The sequence below is a fragment of the Contarinia nasturtii genome, unplaced genomic scaffold (assembly GCF_009176525.2).
Source record: "Contarinia nasturtii isolate CC-2019 unplaced genomic scaffold, AAFC_CNas_1.1 Cnas_scaffold_1240, whole genome shotgun sequence".
Lineage (NCBI taxonomy): Eukaryota > Metazoa > Arthropoda > Insecta > Diptera > Cecidomyiidae > Contarinia > Contarinia nasturtii.
This window is the reverse complement of record NW_022198581.1, coordinates 326,831-349,691: the sequence shown is the minus strand read 5'-3', so window position 1 is coordinate 349,691 and position 22,861 is coordinate 326,831. Positions and strand designations below refer to the sequence as shown.

At 34.8% G+C, this 22,861-nt stretch overlaps 4 protein-coding genes across 9 annotated transcripts; 3 read left to right on the top strand and 1 right to left on the bottom strand.

Annotated features, from left to right (window-relative positions):
- Positions 1-2,533: 2,533 nt before the first annotated feature.
- Positions 2,534-5,686, top strand: LOC116345256. The gene is made up of 9 exons (XM_031774476.1): positions 2,534-2,680; positions 2,819-3,162; positions 3,358-3,488; positions 3,614-3,676; positions 3,753-4,139; positions 4,221-4,794; positions 4,874-5,045; positions 5,122-5,293; positions 5,372-5,686. Exons 2-9 carry the CDS (start codon positions 3,078-3,080, stop codon positions 5,543-5,545), a joined length of 1,758 nt encoding a protein of 585 aa, XP_031630336.1. The 5' UTR covers positions 2,534-2,680; positions 2,819-3,077; the 3' UTR covers positions 5,546-5,686.
- Positions 5,687-7,707: 2,021 nt separating this feature from the next.
- Positions 7,708-16,572, top strand: LOC116345017 (GIGYF family protein CG11148). Of its 6 annotated transcripts, none has more exons than XM_031774007.1 (17): positions 7,708-7,807; positions 10,125-10,342; positions 10,496-10,665; positions 10,740-11,139; positions 11,231-11,308; positions 11,477-11,702; positions 11,786-12,894; positions 12,976-13,304; positions 13,472-13,634; positions 13,713-13,867; positions 13,958-14,576; positions 14,639-14,916; positions 14,980-15,376; positions 15,440-15,505; positions 15,602-15,676; positions 15,754-15,917; positions 16,042-16,572. In XM_031774007.1, the coding sequence occupies exons 2-17, from the start codon at positions 10,225-10,227 to the stop codon at positions 16,177-16,179; spliced, it is 4,485 nt and encodes a 1,494-aa protein (XP_031629867.1). In that variant the 5' UTR covers positions 7,708-7,807; positions 10,125-10,224; the 3' UTR covers positions 16,180-16,572. The 6 variants fall into 6 exon arrangements, with proteins under 6 accessions (XP_031629867.1, XP_031629871.1, XP_031629865.1 ...); XM_031774011.1 differs by lacking the exon at positions 7,708-7,807 and adding an exon at positions 7,919-8,198 and having other exon boundaries at positions 11,231-11,287; XM_031774005.1 differs by lacking the exon at positions 7,708-7,807 and adding an exon at positions 7,919-8,198.
- A 362-nt stretch (positions 16,573-16,934) lies between these two features.
- Positions 16,935-17,849, top strand: LOC116345330 (nuclear receptor 2C2-associated protein). Its single transcript, XM_031774593.1, has 3 exons — positions 16,935-17,150; positions 17,229-17,319; positions 17,417-17,849. Exons 1-3 carry the CDS (start codon positions 17,065-17,067, stop codon positions 17,732-17,734), a joined length of 495 nt encoding a protein of 164 aa, XP_031630453.1. The 5' UTR covers positions 16,935-17,064; the 3' UTR covers positions 17,735-17,849.
- A 69-nt stretch (positions 17,850-17,918) lies between these two features.
- LOC116345354 (SRSF protein kinase 3-like) lies at positions 17,919-22,412 on the bottom strand. The gene is made up of 9 exons (XM_031774636.1): positions 22,198-22,412; positions 20,304-22,112; positions 19,946-20,185; positions 19,570-19,852; positions 19,301-19,469; positions 18,769-19,178; positions 18,427-18,697; positions 18,162-18,318; positions 17,919-18,053 (listed from the first exon to the last, which is right to left on the bottom strand). Exons 2-9 carry the CDS (start codon positions 21,038-21,040, stop codon positions 18,017-18,019), a joined length of 2,304 nt encoding a protein of 767 aa, XP_031630496.1. The 5' UTR covers positions 21,041-22,112; positions 22,198-22,412; the 3' UTR covers positions 17,919-18,016.
- Positions 22,413-22,861: the final 449 nt, after the last annotated feature.

The following is a 22,861-nucleotide window of genomic DNA, read 5'->3' as shown; positions in this document are numbered from 1 at the left end:
TTGAACCCTCTTTTGATAATCGCGTATGAATTACATCCCAAGGGGAATCAATGTGTAAATGGCAATGCTGAAATGTTTACATATGTCATAATTGTTATTATATTGAAGTGAACAGATGCGGCGTTCAGTCTCTGATGTTCGCACCGTGTTTTCAATGATCAACTATATTGGATTTATAGTCACTTCGTGCACGGCCATATGTGTGTATGCGCTCTTGATGAATGTATGTATGCGTCTGTATGCGCATAAAATACTCACTTCAATTTCAACTAGAGACGGTCTTAAATCGCATTCTTTATGCTTTGTGGCTTAACGGCTATGCTATAATCACGATTTTTCATGGCATGCTAGGTGCATATACTTACATACAATATATGTATATGAAAATGAAAGAGCAAAAACATTGCATTGTAGGAGTGTGAGCGCCGCATATAAACGCATTTTTTCCCATCATCCATCATCCATTCTGACATTTTATGGGCACGGCTGCTGCACAAATTTTTTTTCGCTCCTTCTTCTCCTTTCCTTTTTGATGTTTATATTAATAATTTTTTTGCATTTTTTCTTCTTCGAATTCGTACATTCGAATCAACCCTAAAAAAATTAATCATCTTTGCCAAAGAAAAAATTCAGCAGTTCCGAACTTCGGAACGGATACGAAATAAAAAACTAAAATTTAAAATTAATGATCATTAAAATTTCATCATTTAAAATTCGAGGAACAAAATAAAATAATAATAAACAAATCTCAAGCGAAACATTTCGAATGAACATATTATTAAATATTTAAAAATTAATATTTTTAATTTTTCCATTAAAAAAAATTAATTTAAAAAAAAATAATGAACTAATTTTTATTTCCCGTGCGATTTAAAAGTCGAACGGAGAAAATTTGCCCGGGAAAATTTGAAAATACAATAATTTCGAAAACTGTTCTAAACATTGTGCGTGTAGACGAAACCGTTTACTTCACACTGTTATATATGTTTTGGGCACGGCCTTTCGTTCGTTGTATATTTTTTTGTTTGACAGTAAGTGAGAATTTTATTTTGTTGACGTATGATCAACGTTGAACCGAAACCGTTGCGTTTTAAACGTAGTTTTCAATCGGCACAAATAGAGGGCTATTCGACATATAATGTCATTTTAGTTCGATCGAATGACTGTTGTTGTTATGATTTTTGTTTCATATTTTGTTCATTTGTGTGCTTGCACTTGATATATGTGTTCATTTACGTACACACAATTTCTGTACAGTACGCATTAGTATTCCACACTACATTTGCATTGCACAATACAAACTTCGAAACGATAAAAAAACAAGAAATAAAAATAAATAAATCCACAAACATGTACATGTTTTGGTAGAATCGCTCACAATATGAAACGATACAATTGCTCAGCCTCAATATTAAGCGATTAGTGAGCAAAAAAAATTAATAATAAATAAATTTCTGTTCATTCATTCGTCAGTTTTGTGCTATCATTTTCACTCAGTTATTGTATATTTCTGGTTCCAACATGACAGTCGACCGTCGAAGTGAAATTGTGTGAGAAAAGTCAAATAAATTTCGTCGCAAAACGAGTTAAATTAACAAAACAAAAAAAAACCGATTACAACAGAGTGTGAAAATGTTATGGAGAATGGTTTGAAAGAGTGAAAAATGAATCGTGATGACGATAAGTAAAAGAGACGTGATCTGAAGGGCATCAAAGAAAAGAGAAAACTCTGCGGTTTTGTGAGCAAGTGCATTTTCGCCGAAAAAATGTGAGAAAAATAAAACGAAGAAGAAATGACTTTGTCTCAGTTATTGTAGCTATAAACATCACAATTTTGACAACGCATTCGGAAACAAAAACAAAACATGAAACGAAACACAAGCGACAATAATCAAAAAAAAAAAAAATTAAGCGCTGATAAATTCAAGTGAAAAAAAGAACCCCCCAAAGAAAATGTCGTTGCAAAATATTTTATTCTATAAATACAATTATCACGAGTTGTTTTGAGCCAACGTCGATTCGCACGGATTTCAGGAGAAAAAAAACTGTCCGCTGATTATTTTTCTCTTTCAGAAGACAAAAACAACAACAAAAATAGAACATTACATTCAGTTTTGAACATTAATTCGATATTATACCCTTTTTTATTATTATTATCATATACACGTTGAACAACATTCATTTCGGCACGCACACACAGTGTGTTGTATTAAGAGTTTAACTGCAAACTTTGGCTCAAATTTTGACCACGAACTTAGTAACAAACGTACTTGAAACACATATACGCATTTTATTTGGCTTTGCCGTTGGGAGAGAGCTCAATTTCTCTGTTTTGCCAAATTCTCCATTGATTGTGTCATAACTGTCTGGAGCCCATGATGTGCTGTGAATTAATGACAATAAGAATAAATGAAAAAAACGACAAATAAATACATCCATGCGAAATTGAAATACGTGCGTGAGAGTGAGAGAGTTCGGTGAAACGAAAGAGGCAAAAAGATACATAATAAATATCAAGGCAAGTATGTATGGTCACATGTGATCTCAATGAAATTGATATTCGATCAGTTTTGCGTATTAGCAAATGTATTGTTATTAAATGGTTGTTTGGTGTGTTCGAGTTACTTAAGCATCTTAATTCGCTGTGCATGATGGGCAAAATGTCAATGAATATAATATGGTATATATTTTTTTTTGTTCAATTGTTATTGTATGGAATGGCCCAAAGCGATTGAGCATAGACAAAATTTCGTCGACGATTGTGTGGAATTGTTTGTTTTTATAAATTACATTTTTCTTTATATTTATATATGTGCAGCCGTAGGCCCAGAGTGTTATCTATTACATTACATTGAATTAAAACAACAAATTAATAAAGAAGACCGCAAACATACCGCAGTATTGAAAAAATAAAAAAATCACAACGAACTGTCTTTTTTATCATCATCGGTGTAGGTATCTGTTATTTGAAGGACACAATTTGTCACATACATATATACCAAAGTTGAATTGCAAGCACATGCGAAATTCGAAAGAGCCAAACTTATTAATCAATTTAAAAAGAATACTGCATCAAAATGGGCAACGGCCAATATAAGCACGGCAATCAACGGCATAAATCACATCCAAATATCGCCGCAAACAATCGCAAAGCATCAACGAGTAAGTTTTTACACTTTCCAATTCCAAATGTGATTTGCATTTTTTTCGTACACGTTGAGTGTTGTTGTTTATTTTAATTGTGCTGTTGTCATAAAAAACAAACAAACTTTATGCAATCCATTATTTTTAACAAACAAATGAAAAAAGTTGTTAATTGCGTTGTTTACTAAACGGTTTCGTTTGTGCTATACACAGGTACAACGTCGAGTTTACATGAAAAAAATGCAACGAATACACCGCGCGATGGTATGTCACGCACAGCGTCCGGCAGCGATATCAATGAGAAAACCTACTCATTGTTTTTTCCATTAGAAAAATTGTCAAAAGTAATACAATATTGATCACATTTCATGAAGAAAAAAAAAAACGTTACCATTTTCATTACATACGAAGTTATTAATAGTATATGGGATTTTTTTTCTTCCGCTATTTTTTTTATCATTCCATATAGATTTTGCATCATAAAACTCATCAAGAATGCGGTGTCAATGGGATTACACAAGAGATATTTGTGGTATGTATTGAATTTATGTGAAATTAATGCGTTTCTGTGCAAACAATAGTTATATTTTTCTCTCTATCATTTGCAGAAATATGTGTTTCCACAGTATCCGGATTTGGGTGAGCGCATTTTTCGTAAAATGCATAAATTGGCAAAGGCCAAAACCAAGCATCTTGGTGTGACGGCATTTCGACAACAATGCGAAATGTACTTAAGCGTATTGGATGATGCTCTAATTCATGAGCATTATGTAAAAATGTTCTTTGCAAATGGCAGCAATGCAACAACAAAGGACGGTGGACAACAATCACAGCAACCATTGAGCGATGAAGAATTATTGCTCATCAATACAAATGGTTTGACCGATTTGCTGCTGATTTGCTTTCGTATTGGTGTGGCCAACTATATATCATCGGCTGGCAAAAGTGATGTTGCTGGCACAACCACCATTTCGGCAGATACATTTTGTCCACATGTAAATTTGAATAATAATAATCATTAATTTTTTTTTCATTCGATTTGACCATTCTACGCTTTTCTCTCTTGTATATTGTAGATAAAGCGCACAATTACCTCGGTCACACAATCATGTTTCTTCACAAAAGATACGCTAAGCGTTGGCTTTGTTTGTCGTTGGCTGGAAAAGAATTTACCAAATTTAATAATGCCATTGCATCGCTTTTGTGTGCATACGCTAACAACGGTGTATCGAACAATTGAAGAGGTCGAAAAATCGGCCACCACATCACACAGTCAACAATCGACCGGAACAAATCAAATGAATCCATTATTATTGGCATTAAATCAAGAGCTACGTCAATTGAATGAAGCGGCTATTGAACAGAGAACATCGGAAATTATCACCGGTAATACATTACCGGTGAATACCGGTGGTCTTGGTAAATTGATGTCATTATCACAATCATGGCTACTGGCCGCTGCATTACCAAATGTCTTTACACGGCTTCAAGACCGCAAAGTACCGTCCACACCACAGCCACGCAACGACAAATTGGATACATCCGAAGCTTCGATGGCATCAATTGATGCAGCAGCCACACCATCAATTTCGCATTTAATGTCAACAATTCCAACGCATTGGTCCCTTTTGTATGATTCACAACAACATGGTAAATTTACGAGTGAATAATTAAGCAATTATAATGTTTAAGATTTCACTGATTTTATGCCACTTGACGTTGTTTAAAGGTGTCGGTTCAAATCGTTTCCTGCACCATGTGATTGGATACAAAGGACCCACACTTGTTCTGTTACACTCTGAAACCGATGAAATATTCTGCTTAGCATCGCCATCTGAATGGCGTGAAACGCATTTGTATACTGGTACCGATGATTGCCATATTATTCAACTATTACCAAAGTAATGTCTCTTAAGTGCCTTTTGAAAAAAAGAAATCATATGATTCAAAACAATGTTTTCTTTTTACAATTCGTAGGTTTCAAATTTTAGAAAAAGGACCGAAATTACTGTACTTGAATACATGCATTCGGGGCTATCCAAAGGGCTTAAGAGCTGGCCCTGATCCGAGAAAACCACTCATTTCAGTCGATGAACACTTTGAAAAAATTGAATATCGTAGTGTTCCAAATGTGCTATTTGCAATTGAAGTAAGTCGCAAACAAAGCAAATGTTATTCATTTTTGAAAATTGTTTTTTTTTTTCAACTACATTGAATTTATTTGAAGGTGTACGGTTGTGGTGATCGTCAAATTCGCGATATTCAACTCGATATAAAGAAGTGGCAAGTGACGGAGGCTGAACGACAACGCACAGTTAAATTAACATCGGCCGATTGGATTGATCATCCGGATCGATATTTGCTCGAGTTGGGCGGACGACCTCAGTATAATAATGCTTAAAAAAAACAACTACTTACATTTTATTCTTTTGCGTTAAGACTTAAGCGTGTTCGATTACAGGCATTCACTTTCAAGTGAACACAAAAGATTTACTTATCATTTGAATTCTTTATTTTAATAAAATTCATATTATTATTAATATTTTTTTCTTTCTCTTTGGTCCCCTTTTCTTTTTATTTACATAATATCGCTTTTGCTTTTTTCGAAATACACATATTCATGTACTTATTTTAATGAATCTTGGATGTTTTTTTATCGTTTTGGTTATTGCTATAGATGAATTGACTTTCAGAATAGAAGTGCCTTTTAAATTACAATATATGTTTGTAACAGGGAGGAAAGAAAAAGAAGCCTTTAAATTAATTGTTACGGGAGACGGCAGCCAAATCTTTTCAAATAGTGTTCAACGATAGAACAAACACATGGCATTTTCAAGCAAAAAGCTTGTGTTTTTTCCTTAATTTGGCTTCAAAACGGAAGATAATTGCAAAATATTATTTATTCTAAAACGTTGAGCAATAAAAATTGGAATTTAATCCAAATTCATTGTGTCGTTTACATTTTTTAAAGAAGGGGTGCGTTAATTGTGATTTAATGGAAATTATAATTTTAAATAAAATTACATCATTTTTTCAAATAGAAAGAAGGGATATTATAATAAATAAAATCATTCGTAAAAAGATATAATATATAATTATTGATAAAAATATAGCAAACTAAAATCTAATGGATTCGAAGCATTCAGTATATATGATCTAAGGTTGCAATAAACTTACAACAGAGGGCACTACTTAACTGAGTTGAATCATATGGCAAGGAATATTTATTGAGAACAATCAATCATCTCTTTAAAACTTTCTGATCATTTCGTTGTACTCATTCAGAAAAACGGCCATATTATTAAAAATCGCAACATTGAATTTTTGATGTCGGTAAAGTGTCAATATTGTGTGCGTGTACGCGCATACAACGAAATCATTGAGATGAAGAAGTATGATGAAGTAGATGCGGCTCATACAAAAATAGAATTGTTTTGAAGTCAACGAAAGGCGAACAAAATCGAAATGAGTCGATGTGAAGATGACCAAAGCCGCATAAGATATACACCTATATGTTGGCAATAAAATTCGTCACTGACACCGAATGCAAACTTAGTTATATTACGTAATCGTTTTGAGTTAGGGATGTAATAATTTTTTGATGTTTTTGCATCTGAATTGATTTGAATGCACAAAAACATTTGACGAAAACACAAAACAAGTTCCAAATAGATTAGAAATTTAAATATGACCATTGCAATATGTCATGTTTTCAAATAATCCGCGTTGTTTGCATGTGTATCTGCAAATTTTTCCTCATAAAAAGTATGACATGAACTAATACGGAAAAAGGATCATCGTGTGCAGAGCAACGGAATGAGGCTTAAATAAAGCAACAATTTGGTGTTCAATTTACACAAATGTATATGTCATACGTATACATCGGGCACGAATATTGTAAACATACATCGTAGTTGATCTTTCTTGAGCACCACTAAACGAACGATTGAGTATTGACAGCTAACTCTCTCACATAATTACGTTTCGCATATGTGATAACAGTTCTCTTCTCTCAAGTAGAAATGTCTCATACATTTAGAAAAAGAATAGGATTTAAATGTGTGTGTGTGTGCGTTCAGCGCTCAAATACCAATAACTTTCACTCCGAACGAGTTATGGGTCTCTCATACATATGCACGTGTATAACCATCTCAACAGTGAAATATGAAAATCTTTAGCGACTTGAAAATTGAAGTCGATCTATATTATGACCATTTATTGTTTGGTATTAAACGAAGAAAAAGAGCAGAATCATATGAATGAAACACACACGAATTGTTGTTCGTGGCAAATAAGGGGAAAAACTGTCACTTTTACACAGATGTCGTTATCTCCGGACTTTTTTTTTGTTCGTTGACTGAAAGATACACCTTAGTATTGCACTGCAAGGTTTCAGTCAGATGATAGAAGCAAAATGTGAAAGAGACAAATCTATGTAAAAATTGAATGATTCTGTTACACGTCTCTATTTCACTCGCTCACACTCGCTCTCTTTACTTCGTTGGTTGGTTTGACTCCAATGTGTACGGATGTTGTTTTGAGTGTGGTATCTTTTTGAATTGTCTGTTTGTGTTGTTCGTATATAAATATATGAAATCTCGTGTTGGAACACAACGACGACACACAGCACACACAGCTCAAGAGAGTGAATAAAAATCTTTCTGTATGTTTGTTGAAATGTATTTGTTGTTTTTTTTTATTGTTCTCGTTGCCACTGATGTGTTAAAATATCTGTCCTCCATATTGCAAAATAGTGTAGTAATTTTATATTAGCCTCTTACATATATATTTTTTCCGTGCGTGTTATAATAACGAAGCGTAGTCAGCAGTGTGATCTAAAAGTCGAAAAGTCTTCAAATTTTTGTCGTTGGTCGCGTTAAAAATATACACACATAAGTATTTTTGTGCAACAACAACAAATGCTCTACCCATATATATAAAATATATTTTTTTATATACACCAAGTCAAATCGAATCATCGCTAAACGAAATTCAAATACCGACGTCTGTCTATTGTCGACACTGGCAAAGAATCTATCAAAATCGTCAAGCAAGTAAATTTCCGAAAAGAGACCTCTTTTTTATAAGAAATTATTTAAACCACTAATTCGCACATTATTTTAATTAAAAACAAATTTATCATTTTATACGTCGATTCGGTTTAACAATTTTGCATTTGTGTGCCTTGAAAGAATTTACGATAAAACGAAATCATATATATAGATATATAAAAAAAAAAATTGGTTTGAGAATTTGTCGGTACGTTGTTCTTGTATACATTAAAAAATTGTGGTTATTTTGTGCAATTCTCTCTTTGACACATCAAGTGATTTTGCTCTTCTATACAGTGAAATTGGTGTATTTTCAATTTGCTAGTGTAAAAACCGACTTACGGTAACAAGAAATTTTTTTATCACACCATCAAAAAACCAATCACGACAAACAAAAACAAATTATGTGTTAAAAAATGGAAAGACAAAAAAAATGTGAACGGTTTGCATTGAAATTTAATGATGAGGATGATGAAATCAATCGAACTGAATTAGTTTTATCTTCTGGTTGAATCAATTGAAATGAAGGAACAAATTTATATGCGAACGCATGTAATAATTCACTATGAAGTGCAGGTTCACACCACATCATGCAATGATTGAGAGAGAGAAAGAGTGAGAGGGGCTATTTATCAGCGCTATTTCTCTTCTTCTTCTCGACTTCTTTTTTTTTTTTGAATAGAAATCGACTTATTTTTAATCGAATGCAAATTAATTTTATCTCCGCATCTCATGCATTCGTGAAATTTTGGTCAGAAGAGAGAAAATATAATTTAGATGGACGACAACGATGATGATTATTTTTCGAATTAAGTTATGAATCTTGGTACTCCGATTGCACTCACACACCAACTTCTAGAGAATACTTCTCAAGTGGAATTAGTAATAATAAGTTGTAGTAGCAGACTTTTCTATTCAATGAAATTTGATGGTCTAAAATTGTGTTTCCATTTCGTTGTGAAAATGACAAAAAAAAATGTCGATCTTTCGAATCTGCTTCTCTTCACATAAACACATAGTTTTTTTTATGAACAACATGCAATTTTCATCTATTCGGCAACTCGTCAATATTGTTTTTGTTGTAGGTCTTTTTTATTTGATTCGGTCGTGTGTGTCGAGAAACGAAAGACAGTTGAGCAAAGACAGCAGTAGGCAAAGCACATTGTTTCACCCAAAACGTGAAGTACACATACACAACTCTCTGTTGCTATTGCTATTTGCATTGTTGTTGTTGTTGCTGCTGCTGCTGCTACTACTACTACTGCTGTTGAACTAAGTTTGGTGTGTGAGCATTCGCATCGCGTTTTTTTTTGACGTTGAAAAATAGCAACGAGGTGCGATAATACTGGAATTTTTTGTCAGCTCCAAGAATCTTTGAAAACCAAAACCATTGTTTGATTTTACTTCAATCCATTTATTTGAATAAAAAAAGCATAATTTGATGGTTTGTTGAAAAAATAATAACAACAAATCGAAATCAGTCAGTTGTCAAACGTGCATAATACCACCCCACGAGCTACGAGAGTACATACAAAAAATGTGATTGCTTATGTTGTCATTCATTATTTAGAGAAACGCATACAAAGCGACCGTGAGGCAGAAGCGCAAAAAAAATTGGTCAAATTTTAATTTAACAAATTAAATCAATGAATTTATGTATGACATTTAATCAAATAATCGATTTGATGAGAGGTGAACTTTTGACACTGAATCAAAAAAAAAAAATTCAGTAAAATGTGACAAGTGATTTTGAAGGCAGTAGGGAAAATTTTGTGTGTGTGTGTGTGTGTGTGCCTTGAAAATGTTTGTAGCGCACAGTCTGATATATTCAATTTTTAAAATACCCCTATCCATTATCAAAAATGTAGATTGCGTGAAAAAGTAATTTTATTTTTTTTCCTTTTTGTTTCGATGAAATCATATTTTCAGAGCATTCAACTGACAATTTCAACTGAAAAGCAAAGAAATTTAGTGAAAAAAGTAAACGAGAGAAAGAGAGAGAGTAAAAAGTGTACTGATAACAATCAAAATGAGCGATTCAATCAAGTTTGGTCCAGAGTGGTTGAGAAATAGCATGTCAAATGACACGGGCGGTTTGTCGTCATCGACTGGTATGGGCAGTGGAGGAGGCCTATCATATAACAGTCGTACGTATCATCGAGCGTATAATCAAATGCACATAGTAAAACATCAAAAAACTAATATCTATTTTCTCTATTGATTTTGTCTATTTTCGTATTGCTTTTTGTGCGGTGGTCTCTTCATTTAAATATGGTTTGGGATAAATTGGTGGTGAACAGAAAGTACAAGATTTCCGTTAGCTGAATATCGATACGGGAGAGAGGAAATGCTGTCGTTATATGATAAAAATTTTAAAATACCAGAACTACTGCCAAAATACAACAAGCTATACATTGAAAAAATGCAGTGTCCATTGGCCTTATTGCCACCATCAGCCGACGAAGAAGCGGTTAGTTCAAAAGCACTTCTTTCTTATCCATTGTACAATAAATTAAATATTTGTGTATGTTTTCTCATCTCCAGCCACGAGGATTAACGCCAATTGGTGGTTTGTCGGGCGATCGAAGCGCTTTAGGTTTAACAAATAGTTCAAGTGGTAGTGCTTTGGGCGGTATGAGCAGTACGCTTGGAATGTCGGGCCGTGGAATACGTGGCACCTCAATAGATCGTGGCAGAGGCCGTGCATCAAGAGGCGGTCTATATCATCCATCACTCGGTAGCTATCAGCGATCGGGTTTCATGTACGATGAAGACTCACGTGGAATTGGTGCGAGAGGCGAACGCTCTTGGTCGGAACGAAATGGCAGCGAAACGGATTGGAATGCGACAGCAAACGGAAGTCCAAGCCCAAGAAAAGATTTCACCTCACTGAGATCGGGCAGTTCGGGTGAAAGTTGGCGACGCAGTCGAGTTGAAGACGACGGTTTGTTCTTTTTTATGATTTTAATAAACCATTTTGTACGGGGATTTGCCGTTTTTTACAATAATTAATATGTAATTATCGATTCCGACAGGGACAATTTTGAATGGAACGGCAAACGAGGGTTGGCGAACGTCTACATCATCTTCAAGTAATAGCATGTACAAGTGGCGTAAGTCTATTCAATATAGACACATTCCATTTTTATCCTACTTATATGAGTACATTATAGTGGAAAAAATCTATTGAATTTGACGTTTATATCGAAAATGACCACACATTTTTATAAATCGATCTGAAGGCATCACTAATCAAACTGTTTGTTTCTATCTGTTTGCAGCTGTTCGTTCAACAAGTTGGCGAGGTGGTGAAAATGATCCGGGCTCAAGTGCAGGTGGATTTAGTTCGGATTCAAGTGGACCACCTAGATTAGAGCGTTCAAAATCAACACAAGGTAGTTTGCAGAGTCGAGAACATCCGCCAGATTCTTCAAATCATCCGGGTTCAGGAATAAATCGGCGATTTGGCCTGAATGCGTCATGGGACGAAGACAATCTACCCGAATGGTAGGCAATTGAACAATTGAAAAAAGAAAAGAAGAAGAAACTTGATCAATAATTAAATTAAATAATTAATCACGTTTTTCTAGGGCAATGGATGAGCCCATCGAAGGCGGTGGTAGTTTTGATGCGACTGGCGCATTTCTGGGCGCTGATGATAAAAATATGGGCGAAAAACAGAAAATATCGGATACATTGCAACCAACTTCACAACCGAATGAAAAAGGTGATCAAAAATCAATGGAACCAGCATGTGACAATAAAGCGACTGATAAACATGGGAAAAATGCTGCCGAAATTATGCGCACAAAAGAAAAATTGGAAACGTCAAATTCAAATGCTCTCGATGATCTGCCGAATGAGTCGTTTAAGAAGGATGACAGTCTTATAATCGCAAAAGAAAAAGAACTGAATCCAAACGAATCGGAGGTCAAGCCAATAAATGATGAGAAAACATCGTTGAATAATCAGCAGCAGGTGACATCGATGAGTGTTGGTTCATCATACAAAAATACCTCAACATACATTGCGTCTGAGAAACGTGAAGCAGTGCCTAAATCGATTGGCATCACGGATAAAACGAATGTAGTTTCGGATTCAACGCCAATCGATCGACTGCAAGAGGTGGCCGAAGATATTGAAAAACTAATCATGGACGATGACCAATCGTGTAATGAAAGCGATAATGAAGCACTATTGACGTCATCACATATACATGCTCGCGATGCACCCAAGCATCCGATTGTGAATGATGTATTAAATGAAAAAACGAAAGAAACCGATCGATGGTTCTATCGTGATCCACAAGGTAAGGTGCAAGGACCGTTCACCGCAACCGAAATGCTTGAATGGTATCGAGCCGGTTACTTTGATGAAACATTGAATGTACGACGCGTATGTGATCCACAATTCATTGAACTTGGCGATTTGCTGAAAGCATGCAGCGGTTCAATTCCATTTATATCAATGCCGGCACCGCCGCCAATCATCCCACCATTGTTACAAAGTCAAGCCAACGAAATCAATTTAAGCACCGCATCAAGTGTCAAACCATCAACACCAATCAAACCATTAGCCAATCCATTAGTTCATACGGGCAAACTGCCACCACCCACATCTGCCAATAATCCACCCTTTTTCGACATTTTGCCAACGCAAAATTTCCTTGGTCTTATGAATCCGCCGGCAAATGAATTTCGTAAGTTGATTTCATTCGCTTTTTAAATTGTCGCCTTAAAAGATGTGCCAAATTGATATTTATGTTTTGTTTTTCAAATAGTCTTATCGAATTCACTGCCTAAGCATCCGAATTCGGCCATACCAACATTGCCGAACCCATTGAGCAAACAAACACATCTGAAAAATCAACATCAAACCCAATCATTGCAACATCTTTTAAGCCAACACAAAAATGATTTCAATCCATCCGATTCGGTTGATCCGATGCATCACATGTTAAATTCCATAAATCATCAACAAATCTCACCACCAGTTGGAATTCTACCGCAAGTACCGACAATTCCGCCACAAACTACCACACAAAACAGTCCATTCCAAACTATGTTGATGCAGATTCGAATGCATAATCAACAGCAACATTTGCAACAGGTAACTTATATCTTCGCTCGTTTTACATAACTCACTTTCACGACATAAATGACAATTTTGTGACTCCTAAATAAAAAAAAAAACGTCATTTGATTCAATTTGGTTTGAATTTCTAGTTAAAATGAAATTTAAAATTTAAATAAAATCCATTTCTCTTCACTATCTAGCAAATTCAACAACATCATCAACAATCACTCATAATGAATGCGATGAATTCACCGTCGTTGCCGTTGCCTCATCATTCCATCGACGAGACACAGCATCAACATCAACCGGCTGGTATTTGGGATTTACCAATTCCACCAGCCAATGTTAGTGCGCCCCCAGTTGGTAAGAGTTATTGAAATGCCTGCATGTTAATTTAATTGTGTTCATTCATTTAATTCTCATCCTATTATCCTATTATAGTGCCAAGTTCATCGATGAAAACTGAAATGCAAATCATCGAACAATTTAAATTCGAGAATCAATCTGCTCAACAACTAGATCAATGGAAGAAACAGCATCAAGCATTACATCAACCACCACCACAACAAATGCCCCACCATCAAGATGTTCAACAGGTAAATGTTCAGCGAATTTTCCATGAGTTTCCATATGTGACAGACTCGACATGAAATTCACATCTAAAATGCTATATTTTATGTAAATAGATAACACCGTCGTCGCTAGTACTTGATAATACCCCGTCTGAATTATTGCAACAAACTGACATCTTCCGAACGAAGAACGAAAATATCAAAGAACATGAAGCAAATCGTGTAACGGCAAAACAAGCCCAGGCTAAAATCGATACATCAACCGGTGTAAAACAACCGACATCGGACCAACTAAAATCCAATCTCATTAAAATCAATCGAAATGCACTTGAAAATGATGAGAAGCAAGTGGATAAGATCGATACAAAAGCAAATATTAAGAAACCAGCCACAACTGTCGTTGCAAATGTCACAAAACCATTGGTGAATGAGACAAAGGTTCAACAAAAACCAACAAGCATTTTGAGTTCAAGCGATGTTGCTAACAAAGCTTATAATAACATCAATGTAATAAATGCGACAGCAGCGCCAAAGAGTTCAGTGAAAGAGAGTACAAAGAAAAAGTCGAAGGAAAAGGACCAAAAAGTCGCCGAAGAAAAGCGACGACAACAGGAAGAAGAGGAGGAAAGAAAACGACTTGAACTGATTGCCGCTCAACGCAAAGCAAAATTAGTTGATCAAAATGCCATTCGCCCCGAACAACCCAAACGTAACAATTTGGCTGCATCTGTCGGTAAGTTGAATATTAGTGCGATTGCCATATATCGAAAAAATAAAATCAAATCATACTTTCAGCACCTTGGTCAAACATAACGGATAATGCTAGTACAATGGCATCTGCGTCACCGCTCACACTGGCTGAAATTCAAAAGGCCGAACGTGAACGACGTTCCGAATTGTATCGCATTGAACAAGCGCAACAGCAAAATCAAGCAATTATGGAACAACAGCAACAAAAGGAGGTACTCAAATGGAAGCTGAAACCGCAACAAAACCAAGCAAAGTCATTGGCCGAAATTCAGGCGGAAGAGAGCAAGGCTAGACAAACCATTCAACAAATTTCGGCGGCAAATGTAAGATGATTACATTTTGGATGAATTTTTAAAATGTTTAAATGTTTTTTTTTTCTTTTTCAGGCGGCACAGCAAAAGCAACAAAATGCCAAGAAAGAGGAAAAATGGGCATCAGTGTCTCAGTGGTCAATGATTTGGGGTAATGATGGGGCAACGATGGCATCAAGTAACGGCAGTGCCAATTGCTTCTGGGAGGAACCAGCCAAGGTACCACCACCACCACCACCGTCAACAAAACCAAATATTCAACAAAATGGCACTGGCAAACCGTTGGCCAAGAGTCAAACAGTATCAAATATGCAAACGATTGCAAATAATCCGAAAGCCAATCAAAATGCATCCAAAACCAATACGACAATATCGAAAACCAATTCGAGCAGCAACATCACAACCGCTGCCAATTCAACTCCAAACAATAGCAACAAGAAAGCTAAAGGCAGCAATGCAAATTCGAAAAAAGGTATGTTTATTTGTATTTAAAAGAATACAATGGACAGCACTAATGTGCATTAATTCATTTCAGATGGAGATGATGAGTTTGGTGCTTGGTGCGCTAAGGCACTTGCAGCCCATAATGATTATATTGATGGTGAGTTTTAAAATGAAATAAAATCAAAACATTATTCACCATCGCACGCTTTAAAATGCTAATACAATTTGGTGTTTCGTTGAAAAAAAAATACAGTGCCAACATTTGTGTCTTTTTTGCGTGACATTGAGTCACCGTTTGAGGTCAAGGACTACATTCGGATGTATTTAGGTAAATCGCTTGAAAATTGTGCATGGAAAAAGTTCAATGTTATGCTAAAACCTATCTTTAAATTGTGATTCACACAGGTGAAACAAAGGAATGCGGTGAATTTGCAAAACATTTCCTCGAACGTCGCAGCAAATATAAGAATCAACAACGTGCCGCCAATGCACACATTGATGATATGTCATCTCCAGCACCGGCTTTAACACCTGGCTTAACGTCAGCTAGTGATGGTCAAGAGGCCAAGGTTAGTGTTTTTATTCAATTCCGTGATTTTGTCGTTGATTGCATAGTTGACCACATAATAAAATAATATTGTCTTCCTCTCTATTTCTTTTTTTTTTATTTATATTCCGTTCAACTTGAATTAGAGCAAGGCAAAAAAGGACAAAAAGAAAAGCAAAATGACAAAGCTTGATTCGCGAATTTTGGGTTTCTCAGTAACATCGGCGGAGGATCGATTGAATGTTGGTGCACGAGATTATGGTGGTGCACGTGATGGACCATAAACGAAACGTTGTCACATATATAACAACAGCAAAACACAATATTTACACCATTCACAACTGATGATAATAAAAATGGAAAACAGACAAAATGACATTTTCAAATGATGAAACAAACAAATTATGAATTTACAGTAAAAACAAAGCGAAAAAAGAACAACAACAGAGCAGCCGCAATTTCAAATCATTGGAATTCTTTTTCATTTTAAAAACATTTTCCTTCATTTTATTTCCGTTTGTTTTAATAAAAAAGAACTAACTGCATGGGTTAAAGAAAAGAAGTAGAAACATTTAAAAAGTTGGCATTTTATGTGAAAGAAAAATCAACACGACAGCCAATTCTTGTAAAACAAAAATTGATTTCCCAATGTTAAAATAAAATCTATTATTCATTCATTTTTTTTTTTACTTTAAGACACAGTGAAAACAAATTAGAAATATTTGTAAATACAAGAATTTGAAGAAAAAAAAAAGTCAAACAATGAAAGTTATTGATAAAAAAAATATATATAAAAATTCTTTTTGATTTTTTCTGCTGACCCCTTTGAAGTACATTCTTATTTAATAGAGCTCAGCTCTAACGGAATATGACACTTTTTTTGTAGAATTCGTGTGTCACACTCACTGGAGCACTACAATGTGCATTTTGAATGATTCATTCTTTCGTATCTGTCTTGAATTCTCACGTAATCGGCTAATTTTAGTTGAAATTGTGTCGACGCAACAAATCATTTTTATTCAAAAAATTATTTGCTGTTCTGTACAATTATACATATACATGTGTATGTTAGACTATACATGTGTATATGTTTCATGGCTACTCATTTACACGCACGTGTGTTTTCAATGTGACACATGGTTTTGGCATTTGTTTAGTAGAAACGTCAAATGCACACCATCACCAAAAAAAAAGAGAAACAATCAAATATGTCCGAACTACAGAATATTTTCCAAAATAAACAATTTAAATGCAGGTAATTGGTTGTTGGGGATATTGTTTTGCAATTATTTTCTGCTAAAGATTTTAATAAAAATGTCTCGTATAAATTTAGTGTGAGTTCCGTACTGAATAAGGATGTTAAACAATACGGAAAACCGTTTATGTTTGATGGGCTAGAAGACACAGCTTGGTATTCCGATCAGGTAGCAGATTGATGTTTTTCTTTTTTTTTTTTTTTCATTTCGAATGACGTAAAAATGTAATTTAAAAAAAATAATTCATACTATTCTCAAACTATAGGGTCTACCACAAAGCATAAATATTGTGTTCAACGAACCGCTTGAATCATTGAATTTGAGTTTGTGTCAGCTGAAGATAAAGTTTCAAGGCGGTTTTGTCGGAAATGTTATGACCGTGTCACTGGATGATATCAATAGTCAAAATATTTATAAAAAATCTTTCTATCCAGATGATATAAACGATTTGCAAACATTTACACTTGATGCCAACACAAATGGAAAATCACTAGGAAATGTTAGAAAATTATCGATTGTATTTGAAAAAAGTTCCGACTTTTTCGGTCGTATTATCATCTACAGCCTAGAATTAATGACATAAATGACTGACTATACCCCTTTATAAACCCTCCATGGAAGAATAAGAAAAAGAAAAACGAAGAAGAAAACGAATAATAAAATGAAAAACTACATGCTTTGTACAATACATAAAGTGATTCTAAAATTTGTTTTTATTTTATGTATATATATATTTGTTTTAAATTGTTTTTGAATCAAATTTCTGTTTTAAATACATATATTTAAATGGCATTGAAATTCAGTTCTAAGAAACATTAACATTAGTGTTTTTATGCATTGAGGTTGCCAGTCTCAATGTTGATTTTCAACAGTTTTCCTCTAAAAGCCACGGGTGATCTAGGCTATAAATAGAAAAAAAAACAACAACAAAAAGCAATACAATGTATGAAAAACGAAAGATATGAATGACGACGAAAAAAATTAATGAAAAATAGATTTTTTCAACCTACCATTGTGATGCCGTTGCCCTAGCATTTGGATCGAAATTGAGCATCGGTTCCAAAAAATCAGTGAATTCCCTCGCATCAAATGAATTCCAATTGTATTTATCAACAAGAACACTGTATAGATCCCATGGTTTCAATTTCGTTATATTTCGTAGATTGCCTACGGAATGATTGTGGGTCCGGGTGTTAAAAATGTAAATCGAGTATGTTAAAAATAGAGAAATGCTTCTAAAAATAGAAAAAAAGACTATGACAAAAGCCAATGTACCGTAGCTATTAAAATATTTGTGTCCATATTTGCCCTGAAAGATGATGTGTGGTGGAATGTTGCCTAACAGCTCGATAATATGCGCCAGATGGTCTTCGTCACGTGAATATTCATCGGATCCGCGTGGATCGAATAGATAATCACCAGTGAGCAGTTCGAATGCTAAGCATGCTGTACTCCAAATATCAGCCGTATAATTGTATTCAGAGCCCAAAAGGACTTCAATCGATCGATATTGACGCGTTTGAATATCTTCGGTGAAGTGATGATCCTATCATCCGGCAAAAATAAAATGTGAATACTTGACACTTGTGTATGCAATAAATAATATAAATGACTTACATTATAGCAAGCGTTACCCAGATCGGCAATTTTAACGCAAATATCCGTATCACCAATTAATTCAAGTAAATTTGGATCGCATTCAATATTTAAATTGACACCGCTTGCCAATGATGATTCTTGTTTTCCATGTTGTGATTGTTGGCTATTTTTTCGTTCCATTTTGTAGCGTTTGATGTGCACTCCACCGCCACTGATAGCGAGGGCGGCGGTGCTGGCCGATGCGTTTGGCATATACCTTTCAATCAAATCAATTTTATCCGATTGAATGCTTAAACTATCAATAGAATTTGTATCAAAATCATTTTTGGAAGATAAATCAGCTGCTGGCAAACTATCGTAGTTCGAAAAGCTCGATATATCCGGATCAGAAAAATCACGATCATACTTTTGTTTCGTGCTTGCGCTGACTGCATACGGCCAAATTAATACGTTTATTTGTCGTTTTTTTAATGGTGAAAACAAAAGAAAGATGCGACATTGAATTTGCGCCAATTGTCCAAATAGAGAAAAAATGAAATCTAAAAATTACCATAAGACACGGGAAGTTTGATGTTTCGTTCTTTTAAGGCTGTTATTTCATTGTCAATTTGTCGATTGATTTCATTTGGATTACTGGGACACAATAAAATATTTTCCGGTTTAATGTCAGTATGGATAATGTCGCATTTGGCGTGCAGATAATATAATCCTTGTAAAACCTATGCGCGAACGTCAAATAAATGTTTTCATTTGAATTTCATTTGGTTTTCAATATTAATTGTTTGACGCAAACACAGTTGCGTCAGCTTAGTCATTTACCTGTCTAATAATGGATTTAACCATAATAATGGGTAATCCTTGAAAATTATTTTTAACAATAAGCTTGTATAAGCTACAGCCAAGAGCCTCAAACACTAGGCATGTGTGCACACCATTCACTCCACGAATCGTGAAATGATTTAGAAGACGAACAATTTTCTCACAGTACGGGTGCTGCGATTCATTTTGTCTAATTGCCTCCAGTAATCGAATTTCATCGGCCGCCGTTTCCGTATAATGTTGAGCACTTTTAATCACTTTCAACGCAACATAATTATCTTTCCTAGAAGAGGTTTTGATACGTTAATTTGTTTTTAATTGACGGAGCTGATTTGCTTGTGAAGGAGTTAGGAATTTGAAAAAAAAAAAAACTCACAAAATCTCACGACACAGCCAAACAGTTGAAAAGTGCCCCCAACCAAGCTTACGGACGACACGATATCGATCGTCAAAAACATCACCAATAACCACAGGATGATAACCACCGCGACAATATTGGGTGTCATCCTCTTGCTCCTCATCGGATCCATATAAACTACAATTCTCTGATTCGGGCACAATGCCCACTATTGCTCGAACACTCGGAAATGTTGAGGCAAATGAACGTGGCTCGGATCTATTCAATCAAAATAATTGATAATTAAAGATGGAAAAATTTAATACAAAAAAAAAATCTGTTGAAAATAATTATCGAAAAAAGTGTCAAAATACAATATAAAATATGAAATACTTACAGACTAACAAAAGTTCCACGAAGAACTGGCATATCTTGGCGTCGACTGAGCGGTGGTGAGATGGAAAGTGACAGAAATCGATTCTGAGCTGATAGCAATGGGTTGCGTGTATTGCCGCTGCTTCTGCTGACACTTTGTGCGATTTCTTTGCGCGCAAATTCGCTGTTGGCATCATTCCAACTATCGTTCAATGTGGACGATGTTGTTGTTGTGGCCGTTGTATAAGTGGCAGTGTTGTAACTCAGTATATCGTCAATATTTTGAATGCGATTCAACTGTGAAAAATCTTTGGTAAGGAAGTCAGGTGTGGTTGGTTTAATGGCCGTTGTTGGAATTGAAATCGTTTCAATTTTTGTTGATGGAAGCAAAACAGCATCGCTATTGTAATCGCCAAATCGAAATGATGTTACGGTATTCGCACTTTGTGGTGTGCATAGAACATCATCGGTGTCAACAGATCGATTGTATTGTATATTATTATCATTTTTGGCCAGCATATAATCTCGATATGGGCTATTGTATTCGGTGTATGCTGGCATCGACAATATATTGTCATTCGTTTCATTTTCATTCAAATTATCCAGATCTGTTGATTTTTCAATGATTAATTTATCAAGATCATTTGCAGTATACGTGCCATCCGTGTTTGATGGCGTTAGCAACGTTGTTTTCAAGCTGCTAAGGCTATTCAATTTCGATGGTGACAAATAGCTGTGATTATTGTGACTGATTTTCATTTGTTACCACTGTATGGTTTGTCCGTTGGTTTTGCTTTGTTTTTTTTTTCTTCGCCTTCTTCTATTTTATTACGCGCAAATATTAGTCAAAAGAGCAAAATGTCAATCAATGACTGATTCATTGGTTTAATGCTGCATCGAATTGTAGTTCTTTTTTTCGTCTTCTGTCAATATTTTAACACCAAAAAAACAACTCCTGTATAAAACATTTATAATGTGGATGAAGTGAACTCAAGTTGTATTCCATTGGCTTCTTTTCGTTTACTATACAATTATCGATTTTATATTTTATTTCGACAAATGGTTTTTTTTTCTTCACGAACCACCAACCATTTAAAGCGTCAGCTTGATATGATTTTTGATGATGTTTAATTTGATTGTAGTAAAAAGAAGTCTTTTAAGTTTCAGTTTTTGCCCTTTTTTTCCACTTTGGCAATGTTTCGCTTTTTAAAATAGTAGAAATGTAAAAACACAATGAATTACATCGATCAGCAGTAAAATGATGTATTCAAGTCAAAGAAAGTCGAATTACGTGCTTAATGTTTAGGGTTTCAACGATGTTGAATAAAAAATGGTGATTGTATCATAGTTTATGCGATTATTTATATCTCAGCTGACTTTGATAAAGTTCACAATTGAACCACATCACTCTCTGTTCTCTATTTGTATTTTGTTTTCTTCATTCCACTTCCACGATGGCACAATATGCATAATACTTTGTATTATTCATGTCATCACAATGTTTCGTGTGTTTCACACTGTGTTTGTTTTTATTGTTGTTGGTTTGAGCTTATTTGCGACGGATATTTCTCGATTCACCACTCTTTCTATCTCCTCCAATTCAAGCATGAAATTGTCAAAAATTCTATCCGCATTTGAACGATTGAAAAAAAAAGAAACAAAATCCTGCGTCGAATCGTTTGATATATATATATAAATAAAAAGAAATGACGATACAAATGGGTTTTTCTTGTTTTTTTGTTAAATGTATAAAAGTGGCAAACAGCACTGTTACATCAATCAATTTCGCTGTATCAAATTCGTTATTTACAATTGTTGCCGAATGGACGAACTAACTAAAAAAAATTCAGCTTTTTTGTATTATTAAATCACACCAAACAACAACAAATAGTAAGTGAACACAAACACACACTCACACATCTTTCTCATTCTTTTGCTGAAATCATTCTCGTTCTATCTCTGTCTTTGATTTTTAGTCCAACTAATTTTTCATTTCAGCAAATCTATACATATGTGTATAGTGTGCGTGAAAATTTCGTTCGCTCGATAGCAATAGATTCAGAAATTTTGTTCGAAAAGCTCCAGCAATATGTTTTGTATACTATCACAACACCAATGTTTTCAATTCTGTATATCTCATCGTTCAAGTTTTGTTGACTTCATTCACCATTTATGCATGACACTGTTAATAAACATACAAATACCTGCATACGCAATTTCGAGCTTGCGCCTTTCAACATTCATGGATCTGCGAAAAACAACAACAACAACTATTTTCCATCATTCCCCATATCCCTGTTTATAGCCGTTGTAGTGCTTTTTTCGTTAGACAAGTACTTCAGAAGAAAGTTTCAACACTCAAAAGAAACTATTTGATGCTCATTCTTACAGTCATTCGATCAAGCATTCGTTACAGGGAGCAGTCGATACAGGATACTCTCACATTTTGACTGCATTAATTCAATTGAGAAATAAAAAAAAAATCTTTCAAAAACACCACCATTTCTCCATTAACACTCTTCCAGCTCAAGAAGGAAGCCAATGAAGCTGAATAGATCGATAGCGGCTATTTTATGAATT